A 13,687-nucleotide genomic window follows, 5' to 3' on the forward strand; every position below is an offset into this window, starting at 1 on the left:
GAATTGCAAGATTGTACAAGGACATGAAAAAGCAATGGTATGCAGATATCCAAGATGACATCAAAGACTAGTAGAAATGTGAAGCAATCACAACAGAAGCTCTCCACTGTGATCCACCAACATTACAAGTAGGCTCTTATCCCATCAACCTTTTGCTTCAATGGAAGCTCGCCACTATCTGTAATAACAACTACACATTTGGGTATGCCTGCGTATCCTCCCTCAGCTTCAATTTTGTATACTACATCCATCCCGGAAATCACCTTACCAAACACCACATTGCTGCCATCTAACCTGTTACAAGTTGAGGAAAAAAGGCAGAGAATAAGAAGGTAAATCATTTAAATGTAAACAATCTTATAGGTCGATCAATCAACCCACAGTGGCCTCTCAATCTCTAAGCAAGAAAAGATTGGCAAAAGTGGATTAAGCTGTTACATTTTGAGTGATATGGTGTAGTACATATAAAGAACCAGCAGAAAAACAAAAGACCCAGAGTTTAAAAATGGCAAAAGCTGTGATGGGTGAGAAAATAAGACAAGTATTCACTCACTTACCATTTAGTTGAGGTCAGAGTGATGAAGAACAGCGAACGGTTGGTATCTGGACCATCATTATTCATTGAAACAATCCCTGCTCCACTGTGACTCAGTTTGAAGTTCTCATCAGGGAAATCTCTTCCATAGATTGATTCTCCACGTCTTCCATCTCCATTGGTAAAATCACCCCCCATAATCAGAACTTTGCGGTAAATCTTGTGGAATTTGCTCCCTTTGAAGTGAAGAGGTTTCCCACTCTTCGTACCATTTCCATACTCCCCTGCAAAAGACACGAAGAAAAATGTGTTTAAGACAAACCAAGCATGGGACAGACACTGATCAGGAACAAACAAAGATTGATGGGATATGATACCTGTACAAAGCCCTCGGAAATTCTCTGCCCATCACAGAAAGAATACTTGAAAAGATTAGTTTCTCTTCTTGCATTATAGTGCAGTAATTATATTAATAACAAACTAGGAGGATATGTAATCTGTTGTTTGTGTTGTTTTCATATTTTAGTACTTCAGCAGCATACTTGGTGATCACACAACTATATATACCTGCTGTAGAAGGAACTGTTTTCCCAAAGAGGCCAAGGACAATTCGACCTGAAATCAGAAAAACCATCACCAGTCGCATTTAACCACTCGAGAAAAGATCTGTTATTGACATCATATTATTATAACAAGAAAAGAAAAACATACCAGCAGGCTTTCCACAAATATCAACATCAAAGTACACTTTGTGAGTTATTTCCGTCAAGTTAGCCTCCTGGAAAGTATAGCAACAATCAATGGATATCTTTAAGTGCGAATAGATCAACTTTATAGTTCTAACTCTCAGTCCAGGTCACACCAGATACAGAGCATTAGATGGGAGACACCAGATTATCAATCTCCAACTAGCTAGCTAGGATTTTGTTTTTTGTTTTTCTTTTTTCCCTCAAGAATCATGATAAAGCAAGAACGCATGCATCATCAGCCATGACAAAAGCGTGGGAGGATAGAAGCTAGAAATCTTGAAATCATGGGACTAGCTCGAACTTGTACCAAAGAAATGCTAGAAAGAATAGCAGAAGCGAAAGCATACACAACCATTTCCTTACCTTATAGAGTTGAGAATTTATTACATTACGTATGGACCGAATTCCAGCAGTGCCTATTTTTATCTGCGGATAAAATGAATCCCAATAAAGAAAAAGGAAAAAGAAATCTTGCAGAAGAAAGAACTGAACTGAAAAGAAAAGAAAGCAAAGCAGCAGAGAATGGGCAAGGGAAGAGAATTAACCTGAAGTAGAGTTATGACTTCGAAAATGACCAGAGCCGATACAAACGCGAAGGAGATCCACTGATTTGTGTTTGCCATCTTCGTAAACTCCTCACACTCTCGATCGAGTCTTCTTGATGATACAAAGCCAATGAAAACTAGATCAAATTAACATGAGAGCGTAACTTGACAGAATCAAGTACCTATATATACCAAATGTAGTGGAGAACATGTATCAAGTGATCGATCTTACTCCAAAGAAGGAAACGACTTCACACTTGCTCAACCGATGGCCAACGATACAACTGTACAAACAGAACCGGTTAGACCAATCATGATGATCACCTGTTATGGCAGTTTAGTTCGAGTCCATATTTCAGCAAAACAAAATGGTTTTACAAATTTTCTGCTTCTCAAACCAAGAAAGAAAGAAACTGTTTTTGAATAAATTATTAAACGGTTTCTAAATAGATGGTGAATTCATGAAAGACGCCTGAAGCTCTCAGCAACTCTAATGGAATCTATGGACTAACCAAGGGCTTTTCATCTTCTGCAATTGAACCATAGACGAACTGTAAACTGAATTTCTACATATATGTTTTTTTAAACGATGTTAAAAAAAAATCCATTAAAATGATACCGGTACATTACATGCCATTAAGTATATCATTATGGTTTGTATTACATACAAAACAGAAGGAAAAAGAGATATCCCTAGCTAGATTCAACTATGGCTTTACAACTACAAACTATGTGAGACTTACAAGTAAAAAATATTAAAATATTTTAAAAAATTAAATCTTTCACCCTAATTCTAGGGTTAACATCCTCTGCAGGCGCTCTAAGTAGCGGCCATCCAGCGGCCGCTACCCAATGAGCGCCACATGGTCATGAGTAAATCCTGATCATTAATTTTCAAATATATGTTTTTAATTGTAAAATGATAAAAATAAGCCGGTTCACAGGACCAACCCCCAACCACGATTCAAAAGAAAAACCTAATTGATTCTCATCCCACGACGTTGCCGCCATTGTGATCACCGGCCGATGAATACATCAGAGATGAACTTGCCTATCTTGTTTTCCTTGGGAGGAAAAAAAAAATCTTGAACTTGACTCAGCCTCAAACAAGAGATGTTACGCGGAAGATCCAAAAGATTGATTGTGAAAGTGCTCCCCTACTCCCCCACATCTTTGTTTACGCATTAAGATTCTCCATTTTCAATTTATTGCTCAAAGAAAGCTATTAATTTTGAAGCTGTCGAAGAGGATACAACATTCCAAACAAGGAAACAAAGAAACAATGCCCTACTTCACTTGCCTTCTTTAATCCCGCAATGAAAAAAATGGGTTAATCGTTTTAGAGGTTCGGATTTTCAAATGGAATCTAACATGAACAGCGGCAACCGGGTATTGATCGATTCCTTCCTCAAAATTCAGGTCCCAAAAAGAAAAGAAAAAAAAAATTGTTAAATATTTGGATGATTCTTGAGTATCCCCTGCTATGTGTTCAAAATCAAGAAGAATGGCACCCAAATCATGCGTCTCCGTTTCTTCCCTTTCTCTTCTCAAGTCAGATTTCATCGTTAAATATTTGGATGATTAAGTTTTCATTTCAAAACCAAATTGAAGCGGTTAAGGCAATCGGAACTTTTACAAGAGTTTGTGAACCATAAGAGAGCAAAATCAGGTAAGGAAGAAGGAAATGGATTAGTGGGAAGCAACGAAGGTGGTAAAAGAGAAGCAACTCCGGCAACGACGACGAGAAAGAGAGGGTATAGACGAGAGGCATTTTGAGTTTCTTTTGATTGTTTTGTGAGTCGTGGTTGGGGATTGGTCCGGTAAACCGGCTTATTTTTATCAGTTTACAATTAAAAACATATATTTGAAAATTAATGATCAGGATTTACTCGTGACCACGTGGCGCTCATTGGGTAGCGGCCGTTGGATGGCCACTACTTAGAGCGCCGCAGAGGATGTTAACCCCTAATTCTATGGCCCCCTGTAATTTGTGGTCAATAGCCCTCCTGGAGCACACGTCGGGGGAAATGATCTAGACTCACGTGCTAGATGGAACGGTTAGGATATGTACCATGGTGTGCTTAGCATCTGTATGAGAGACTTTGAATTGATCCATACACAGTGCAAGGCCCACAACAACACTATCCAACATACACTCTAATTTAGTATAAAAAGTGCAGGAGTCCATAAGTTCTATTTCACTATACCAAATTTTTTTTGGAAGGGTCATTTGGGGGGGAGGGTAAATTTCAAAATGGTAACTTCACTTTGGATTGGAGGCCACTTTACGTGTGTGTCAATTAATTCTTAGAAATGACTTTATATATAAGGGAGATAACTATTTATATAACCAAGACTTCACTGTAGTCCCAAAAAACTTAAAACTCTCGATCTCATATTACAAGGGGTAAATGCATGAACCTCAAAAAAATGAAAATGGTAACTTCGTTTACTTCTGAAAAGTAAAAATATTTCAAGAAACTTCAACAATGGTTTCCTCGTAAAGAACACTCTGACTGTGTAGGTTTCTTACGCCGCATGGTCAGTGAGACTTCACCCTTCTTTTATAGATTTCTGTAATTCTTTTTTTCTTGTTTGGTCTGTTGCTATGTACATTCAAGGTCATTCGTCTCATTTTCCTTGTTTGTTAATCTTGTTCTTCCAAAGGATGAGAAACAGGGAAGTTGTTGACTTCAAACTAAATTTATCTTCTCTTAATACATTAGGTTTTTGTTTGTTTGTTTATTTATGCAACTGAAGAGTTTTTTTTTTTTTTTTTTTTCAATTACAGGCATGTTTACTTATAGCAAAATAAAGCAAGAAGTTAATGTCTCTTGCTTTGTAAAAGCTCCATTTTGCTACAAGGGAAGTGAAGGGAAAGATTTGCTTTTCCTATAAAATGCGTTTCACTCTTTCAAGAAACATTTGCATTTTCCTTGTAATCAAGTACCAAAAAGATTGTTTCTCTTGTAAAATGTATTTCAACTGAAAATATGATCATCTTCCTGAAAACTCTAGGGAGTCAAAACGTGGATTGCTTACATGCCTGAAACTAGTCTGTACTTAGGCCACTTTTTTATTTCAAAAAAAAATTTGTCTACGTTTAGGCCCTTATTTGATTTGTGAGATGAGCGGATTCTTCAATAATTTTCTATTTTTGAGTTTATGTGGTAAGTTGAAGTGCAGAGTGTGTTCATGAATTCCTGTTAACAATTTGTTTCCATTTTTTTTTTCTCAATTTCATGTTAATGCTGCCCTCAAATGTAGGTAATCCAAGGTTGTTTGCAGCTGAGATTTAAAACCATGCAATGAGAATGTTGATTGTATTTTACACTCAGAGCAGAAAATATATTTGTCCCCAAAATAGAATGTCTATAGCTATTATGTACTTGAAAGTTGTGATCTCCAAACTAATTATGTCACCTTTATGCATAGTATAAAATTTGCCTTGTAAGACAAGCTGCAAATTAAATTGTACAAGGACATGAAAAAGCAATGGTATGCAGATATACATCCAAGATGACATCAAAGACTAGTAGAAATGTTAAGCAATGACAACAGAAGAAGCTCTCCACCGTCCACAATCATTACAAGTAGACTTCCATCCCATCAACCTTTCTAGATTGGATCATTTTGATAAGAATCGATGAATACCAATTCAATGGAAGCTCGCCACTGTCTGTAATAACAACTACACATTCGGGTATGCCGGCGTGTCCTCCCTCAGCTTCAATTTCATTTACTACATCCATCCCGGAAATCACCTTACCAAACACTACATGACTGCCATCTAACCTGTTACAAGTTGAGGTAAAAAGGCGGCAGTGAATAAAAATGTAAATCATTTAAATGAAAACAATCTCATAGATAGGTCGACCAATCAACCCACAGTGGATCCTCAACCTCTAAGCAAGAAAAGATTGGCAAAAGTGGATTAAGCTGTTACATTTTGAGTGAGATGGTGTAGTAGATATAAAGAACCAGGTGAAAAACAAAAGACCCAGAGTTTAAAAATGGCAAAAGCTGTGATGGGTGAGAAAATAAGACGAGTATTCACTCACTTACCATTTAGTTGAGGTCAGAGTGATGAAGAACAGTGAACGGTTGCTATCTGTACCATCATTATTCATTGAAAGAATCCCTGCTCCACTGTGACTCACTTTGAAGTTCTCATCTGGGAAATCTCTTCCATAGATTGATTCTCCACCATTTCCATCTCCAGTGGTAAAATCACCACCCATAATCACAAATTTGCGGTAAATTCTGTGGAATTTGTTCCCTTTGAAGTGAAGAGGTCTCCCACTCTTCTTACCATTTCCATACTCCCCTGCAAAAAACAAGAAGAAAAATGTGTTTAAGACAAACCAAGCATGGGACAGACACTGACGAACAAACAAAGATTGATGGGATATGATACCTGTACAAAGCCCTCGGAAATTCTCTGCACATCACAGAAAGAATACTTGAAAATATTAGTTTCTCTTCTTGCATTATAGTGCAGTAATTATATTAATAACAAACTAGTAAGGATATATATAGCACTATGTAATCTGTTGTTTTCATATTTTAAAACTTCAGCAGCATACTTGATGATCACACAACTATACCTGCTGTAGAAGGAACTGCTTTCCCAAAGAGGCCAATGACAATTCGACCTGAAATCAGAAAAACCATCACCAGTCACATTTAACCACTCGAGAAAATATCTGTTATTGACAACATATTATATTATAACAAGAAAAGAAAAACATATATACCAGCAGGCTTTCCACAAATATCAACATCAAAGTACACTTTGTGAGTTATTTCCGTCAAGTTAACCTCCTGAAAAGTATAGCAACATTAATTAATGGACTTCTTTAAGTGCGAATAGATCAACGAATTCTCAGTCCAGGTCAAACCAGACACAGAGCATTAGATGGGAGACACCAGATTATCAATCTCAACTAGCTAGGATTTTGTTTTTTGTTTTTCTTTTTCTTTTTCTCAAGAATCAAGATAAAGTAAGAACACATGCATCATCAGCCATGACCAAGCGTGGAAGATAGAAGCTAGAAATCTTGAAATCATGGGACCAGTTCAAACTTGTATCAAAGAAATGCTAGAAAGAATAGCAAAAGCGAAACCGTATACAACCATTTCCTCACCTTATGGAGTTTAGAATTGATCCCATTACGTATGGACAGAATTCCAGCAGTGCCCATTTTTGTCTGCGAATAAAATGAATCCCCATAAAGAAGAAGGAAAAAGAAATCTTGCAGAAGAAAGATCTGAAAAGGAAAGAAAGCAAAGCAAAGCAGCAGAGAATGGGCAAGGGAAGAGAATTAACCTGAAGTAGAGTTAAGGTTCCGAACATGACCAGAGCCCATTGAATCACGAAGGAGATCCACTGGGTAGCGGTTGCCATCTTCGTAAACTCCTCACACTCTCGTCGAGTCTTCTTGATGATACAAAGCCAATGAAAACTAGATCAAATTGACATGAGAGCGTAACATGAGACCAATCATGATGATCACCTGCTAATGGCAGTTTAGTTCGAGTCGATATTTCTGCAAAACAAAACGTTTTTACAAGTTTTCTGTATGTCAAACCAAGAAGGTTTCTAAATAGACGCCTGAAACTAGTTTTTCAATAAATCTTTAATCGGTTTCCTAAATGGACTCGTCAAGGGCTTTTTTCCTAACTCTAATGGAATCCTATGGACAAGTCAAGGGCTTTTCATCTTTTGCACCTGAAGTAAATGAATTTCTACATTTATATATATTTTGTGAACGATGCTAAAAAAACTACATTAAAATAGATACCGGAACATCACATGCCATTAAGTACATCAGTGTGGTTTGTATTACATACAAAAGGGAGTATATTTACAAGCATACTAGGAGTGTGGATCATCTCCCCTGGCGGGGAGCACTCCCCCTATGGCTTTACAACCACAAACTAGGTGGGGCACACAAGGAAAAAAAAAAATTAAAGCCATCACCCTAATCATTTGGACCGCTGTAATATGTGGTCAATAGCCCTCGGAGACCACACATTGGGGAGATGATCCAGACTCAGGTGCTAGACGGTAAGGTCTGGATGCATGCCGTGGTGTGTGTAGCATCTGTACGAGAGACTTTGAGTTGATCAATACACAGTGCAAGACCCACAAGAACACCATTCAGCATACATTCTAATTTAGTATAAAAATTGCAAGAGTCCATAAGTTCTATTTCACTATACCATTTTTTTTTTTTGGGGAGGGGGGTAAATTTCAAAATGGTAACTTCACTTTTGATTGTAGGCCACTTTATGTGTATGTCAATTAATTCTTAAAAATGACTTTATATATAAGGATAACTATTTATATAAACAGGACTTTACTCTAGTCCCAAAAAAAACTTGAAACTCCTGATCTCATACTATGATAGGTAAATGCATGAGCCTCAAAAATATGAAAATGGTAACTACATTTACATCTGAAAAATATAAATATTTTAAAAAACTTCAACAATGGCTTCCTCATAAAGAACATTTTAACTACATTGGATAACCATTGATGACTAACATCCAATGAGAACCCATCACCCACACTACTGCAGGTTAAGAAAATAAAAACCGTGTCACCAACACTGGAGGTTAACAAGCGTAACATATCACCATAGCGTCAATTATCACATCATCAGTTCATCACAGTTAATGGGCATTCAGTAAATCACCCTAATATCATATGTCAAAGCCACATCTAGACCCTACACCTCAAATAACAGATTGACCCGATCAAGAGATAACACTAACTTACGAGATAGGGACTGAGGGTGATAAATGTTAACTTTTTGGACTTTTGATGGCCACCCAATGAGAAACCACCAAATTGATAGGAATGCATATTCGCAAAGGGTCAGGTTGGCCCAACCTTTTCAAAACCCTAGCCCTAACAATATCCTATCCTGTCCTACCTTGCCCTATGGAAGGCCAATTGCCGTCTGCCTTGGCTTGTCCTGCCTGGTTGCCCTCTTTCACTAAACTCTGGGTGGGTGGAGCCAACTGGACTAGCCCCTCCCTTTCCCACCCTGCCCTTTGGTCTACCCTGCCGCCCCCCACCTGAGGCCGTTTTGGCCCAAACTCAGCTTGGGCTCTCGGGGGTGCTGGAGGGTTCCGCCATCAGGTCTCTTGCAGCCTACAGAATGCAGCGATGGCTCTTATAATCCTCTTTGCCCAAAGTGTTGGCTGCACGGTTCGGTTCTGCGGCTGACTATGACCCCCAGATCTTAATCGTCTTCATCCTTCTGCTGGGTTCCATTTCCATCATTCTGAAGTAGAAGCGAGGAAGCTTTCATCGTACGTCTTCATCTTCTCGGTCGCCCTGGTGAATCAGCTGCGACACAGCGTTAGATCTAGGCAACCGAACTCTGCATCCGTCCTCTCCAGTCTCCACAGCCTCTCTTTTCCTTCCCTCTGGATAAGCTATATATTGTTTTGAAACCGATCTTGCCTTGAGACCTGTAGCGGCTGGTGAGGCTTAAGTTGGTGGTCCTCCGTCTCTGCATCTTTCCTCCTCCTCCTTCTCTCTACTGTGGTTGCGTTGAGTGACTCTGGAAGCGGAGAGACACAGGTTTCCCGCTTCCTGATTATCCTTTCTCGCTCTCTCTGTTTCTCCTCCTCTCAAATTCATCTCCTACCTGATTCTATGTTGTTTCTCATCTCCTCTATACCCTGATTCTCCTCTCTTTCCCTATGCTTCTCCTCCTCTCGATTTCATCTCCTCCCTGTTTCCCTACTATTGCTTCCATCTTCTCCTTGCTACCTCTCCTCTCTACCATTTTTTTTTTATTTTTTATTTTTTTTTGAGATTGACCGTTTCAGGGCTCCGTATATGGTCAATGAAGATTTCTGCTTTTAGTGGTCTCTCTAGTTTTGGGGAAAGCCTTGAGAGCCGCTGTTGCCGATCTCCCAAGTTCTGTTTCGTTCCCAATTATGGTCATATCTCCTCCCTCTTCTCTCCTTCTCTCTCCCTCTCCCCTTTCTGTTTCTGGTTTCAACTTCTTCGTCGAGGGTTCTTGTACGTCCTTTAATGGCTCTTCTGGCATGTGGGAAGCCGTGAGGGCCATTATAGTTGTTTTCTCCGAATCGAGCTCATTCTCAAATCCAGATATTTCTTCTCCCTATGTTTCTCCTTCTCTGGCCCTCTCACCTTCCTGTATCATGGATTCATTATGTTCGTCGAGGGTACCAGCCTTTGATGGTCTCTCTAGCTTTGGGGAAAGCCATGAGAACCATCATTGTTGAACTCTCCGTACTTTTTCAACCCTGATGCCGCATGGTCAAAGAGACTTCACTCTTCTTTTATAGATTTCTGTAATTATTTTTTCTTATTTGGGTTGTTGCTATGAACATTCAACTATTCAAGGTCATCCTTCTCATTTTCCTTGTTTGTTGGTCTTGTTCTTCCAAAGGATGAGAAACAGGGAAGTTGTGACTTCAAACTAAATTTATCTTCTCTTAATACATTAGGTTTTTGTTTTTTTATTTATGCAACTGAAGAGTATTTTTTCAGTACAGACATGTTTACGTATAGCCAAAATAAAGCAAAGAAGTTAATGTCTCTTGCTTTGTAAAAGTTCCATTTTGCTACAAGGGAAGTGAAGGGAGAGATTTGCATTTCCTTTAGAGAAACAGTTGAATTTTCATTGTAATCAAACACCAAAAGGATTGTTTCTCTTGTAAAATGTATTTCAACCGAAAATATGATCATCTTCCAGGAAACTCTAGGGAGTCAAAACTGGATTGTTTTACATGCCTGAAACTAGCCTGTACTTCGGCCACTTTTTTATTTCAAAAAAAATTTGTCTACGTTTAGGCCCTTATTTGATTTGTGAGATGAGCGGATTCTTCGATAATTTTCTATTTTTGAGTTTATGCGGTAAGTTAAAGTGCAGAGTGTGTTCATGAATTCCTGTTAACAATTTGTTTCCATTTTTTTTTCTCAATTTCATGTTAATTCTGCCCTCAAATGTAGGTAATCCAAGGTTGTTTGCAGCTGAGATTTAAAACCATGCTATGAGAATGTTGATTGTATTTTACACTCAGAGCAGAAAATATATTTCTCCCCAAAATAGAATGTCTATGTACTTGAAGGTTGTGATCTCCAAACTAATGATATCACCTTTATGCATATTACAAAATTTGCCTTGCAAGACAAGTTGCAAAATTGTACAAGGACATGAAAAAGCAATGGTATGCAGATATCCAAGATGACATAAAAGACTAGTAGAAATGTGAAGTAATCACAACAGAAGCTCTCCACTGTCCACAATCATTACAATTCGTCTTCCATCCCATCACCCTTTGGCTTCAATGGAAGCTCGCCACTGTCTGTAATAACAACTACACATTCGGGTATGCCGAAGTGTCCTCCCTCAGCTTGAATTTCATATAGTACATCCATCCCGGAAATCACCTTACCAAACACTACATGTTTGCCATCTAACCTGTTACAAGTTGAGGTAAAAAGGCAGTGAATAAGAAGGTAAATCATTTAAATGGAAACAATCTTATAGGTCGACCAATCAACCCACAGTGGATCCTCAACCTCTAAGCAAGAGAAGATTGGCAAAAGTGGATTAAGCTGTTACATTTTGAGTGATATGGTGTAGTAGATATAAAGAACCAGGTGAAAAACAAAAGACCCAGAGTTTAAAAATGGCAAAAGCTGTGATGGTGAGAAAATAGGACAAGTATTCACTCACTTACCATGTAGTTGGGTTCAGAGTGATGAAGAACAGGGAACGGTTGCTATCTGGACCATCATTATTCATTGAAAGAATCCCTGCTTCACTGTGATTCAGTTTGAAGTTCTCATCTGGGAAATCTCTTCCATAGATTGATTCTCCACCATTTCCATCTCCAGTGGTAAAATCACCCCCCATAATCACAAATTTGCGGTAAATTCTGTGGAGTTTGCTCCCTTTGAAGTGAAGAGGTCTCCCACTCTTAGTACCATTTCCATACTCCCCTGCAAAAAACAAGAAGAACAAACATTTTAAGACAAGCCAAGTAAGGGACAGACACTGAGGAACACACAAAGATTGATGGGAAATGATACCTGTACAAAGCCCTCGGAAATTCTCTGCCCATCACAGAAAAAATACTTGAAAAGATTAGTTTCTCTTCTTGAATTATAGTGCAGTAATTATAGTAACAAACTAGAAGGATATATATATATAGCACTATGTAATCTGTTGCTTTCATATTTTAGTACTTCAGTAGCATACTTGATGATCACACAACCATACCTGCTGTAGAAGGAACTGTTTTCCCAAAGAGGCCAATGACAATTCGACCTGAAATCAGAAAAACCATCACCAGTCACATTTAACCACTCGAGAAAATATCTGTTATTGACAACATATTATAACAAGTAAAGAAAAACAGACCAACAAACTCTCCACAAATATCAACATCAAAGTACACTTTGTGAGTTATTTCCGTCAAGTTTTCATCCTCAGCCTCCTGGAAAGTATGGCAACATTAATTAATGGACTTCTTTAAGTGCGAATAGATCAAACCAGACACAGAGCATTAAATGGGAGACACCAGATTATCAATCTCCAACTAGCTAGGATTTTGTTTTTCTTTTTTTTTTTCCCTCAAGAATCAAGATAAAGCAAGAACGCATGCATCATCAGCCATGACAAAAGCGTGGAGGATAGAAGCTAGAAATCTTGAAATCATGGGACTAGCTCGAACTTGTACCAAAGAAATGCTAGAAAGAACAGCAAAAGCGAAAGCGTACACAACCATTTCCTTACCTTATAGAGTAGAGAATTTATTTCATTACGTATGGGCCGAATTCCACCAGTGCCCATTTTTATCTGCGGATAAAATGAATCCCAATAAAGAAAAAGGAAAAAGAAATCTTGCAGAAGAAAGAACTGAACTGAAAAGAAAAGAAAGCAAAGCAAAGCAAAGCAGCAGAGAATGGGCAAGGGAAGAGAATTAACCTGAACTAAAGTTATGACTTCGAAAATGACCAGAGTCGATAGAAACGCTAAGGCGATCCACTGAGTAGCGGTTGCCATCTTCGTAAACTCCTCACACTCTCGATCGAGTCTTCTTGATGATACAAAGCCAATGAAAACTAGATCAAATTAACATGAGAGCGTAACGTGACAGAATCAAGTACCTATATATACCAAATGTAGTGGAGAACATGTATCAAGTGATCGATCTTACTCCAAAGAAGGAAACGGCTTCACACTTGCTCAACCGATGGCCAACGACACAACTGTACAAACAGAATCCGTTAGACCAATCATGATGATCACCTGCTAATGGCAGTTTAGTTCGAGTCCATATTTCAGCAAAACAAAATGGTTTTACAAATTTTCTGCTTCTCAAACCAAGAAAGAAAGAAACTGTTTTTCAATAAATTATTAAACGGTTTCTAAATAGAATCTATGGACTAACCAAGGGCTTTTCATCTTCTGCAATTGAACCATAGACGAACTGTAAACTGAATTTCTACATATATGTTTTTTTAAACGATGTTAAAAAAAAATATCCATTAAAATGGATACCGGTACATTACATGCCATTAAGTACATCATTATGGTTTGTATTACATACAAAACAGAAGGAAAAAGTGATATCCCTAGCTAGCTTAGTAGTAGATTCAGCTAACTGTATAACAAGAGAGGTGCTAAGAGTGTGGATCATCTCCACCGATGGTTTTACAACCATAAACTATGTGGGGCACACAAGTAAAAAAAAATTTTTAAAATCCATCACCCTAATCCTGTGGGCAGCTGTAATTTGTGGTTAATAGCCCTCGGAGAGCACACGTTGGGGGATATGATTCGGACTCAGGTGCTAGA

The 13,687-nt window shown here is 38.3% G+C and overlaps 3 protein-coding genes across 3 annotated transcripts; all 3 read right to left on the bottom strand.

Annotated features, from left to right (window-relative positions):
- Positions 1–122: 122 nt before the first annotated feature.
- On the bottom strand, positions 123–1,907 carry LOC149006380 (peptidyl-prolyl cis-trans isomerase CYP19-4-like). Its single transcript, XM_089165408.1, has 7 exons — positions 1,830–1,907; positions 1,640–1,710; positions 1,247–1,320; positions 1,103–1,150; positions 913–936; positions 558–819; positions 123–294 (listed from the first exon to the last, which is right to left on the bottom strand). Exons 1-7 carry the CDS (start codon positions 1,905–1,907, stop codon positions 123–125), a joined length of 729 nt encoding a protein of 242 aa, XP_089021534.1.
- A 3,509-nt stretch (positions 1,908–5,416) lies between these two features.
- Positions 5,417–7,236, bottom strand: LOC149006381 (peptidyl-prolyl cis-trans isomerase CYP19-4-like). Its single transcript, XM_089165409.1, has 7 exons — positions 7,159–7,236; positions 6,956–7,039; positions 6,587–6,653; positions 6,437–6,484; positions 6,247–6,270; positions 5,895–6,156; positions 5,417–5,624 (listed from the first exon to the last, which is right to left on the bottom strand). The coding sequence occupies exons 1-7, from the start codon at positions 7,234–7,236 to the stop codon at positions 5,417–5,419; spliced, it is 771 nt and encodes a 256-aa protein (XP_089021535.1).
- Positions 7,237–11,130: 3,894 nt separating this feature from the next.
- LOC149006382 (peptidyl-prolyl cis-trans isomerase CYP19-4-like) lies at positions 11,131–12,892 on the bottom strand. Its single transcript, XM_089165410.1, has 6 exons — positions 12,815–12,892; positions 12,248–12,323; positions 12,107–12,154; positions 11,917–11,940; positions 11,565–11,826; positions 11,131–11,302 (listed from the first exon to the last, which is right to left on the bottom strand). The coding sequence occupies exons 1-6, from the start codon at positions 12,890–12,892 to the stop codon at positions 11,131–11,133; spliced, it is 660 nt and encodes a 219-aa protein (XP_089021536.1).
- Between the last annotated feature and the right edge of the window lie 795 nt (positions 12,893–13,687).

Source organism: Hakea prostrata, chromosome 8, assembly GCF_041222555.1.
Source record: "Hakea prostrata isolate BN-2017 chromosome 8, UWA_Hpros_2, whole genome shotgun sequence".
In the NCBI taxonomy this organism is placed as follows: Eukaryota; Viridiplantae; Streptophyta; class Magnoliopsida; order Proteales; family Proteaceae; genus Hakea; species Hakea prostrata.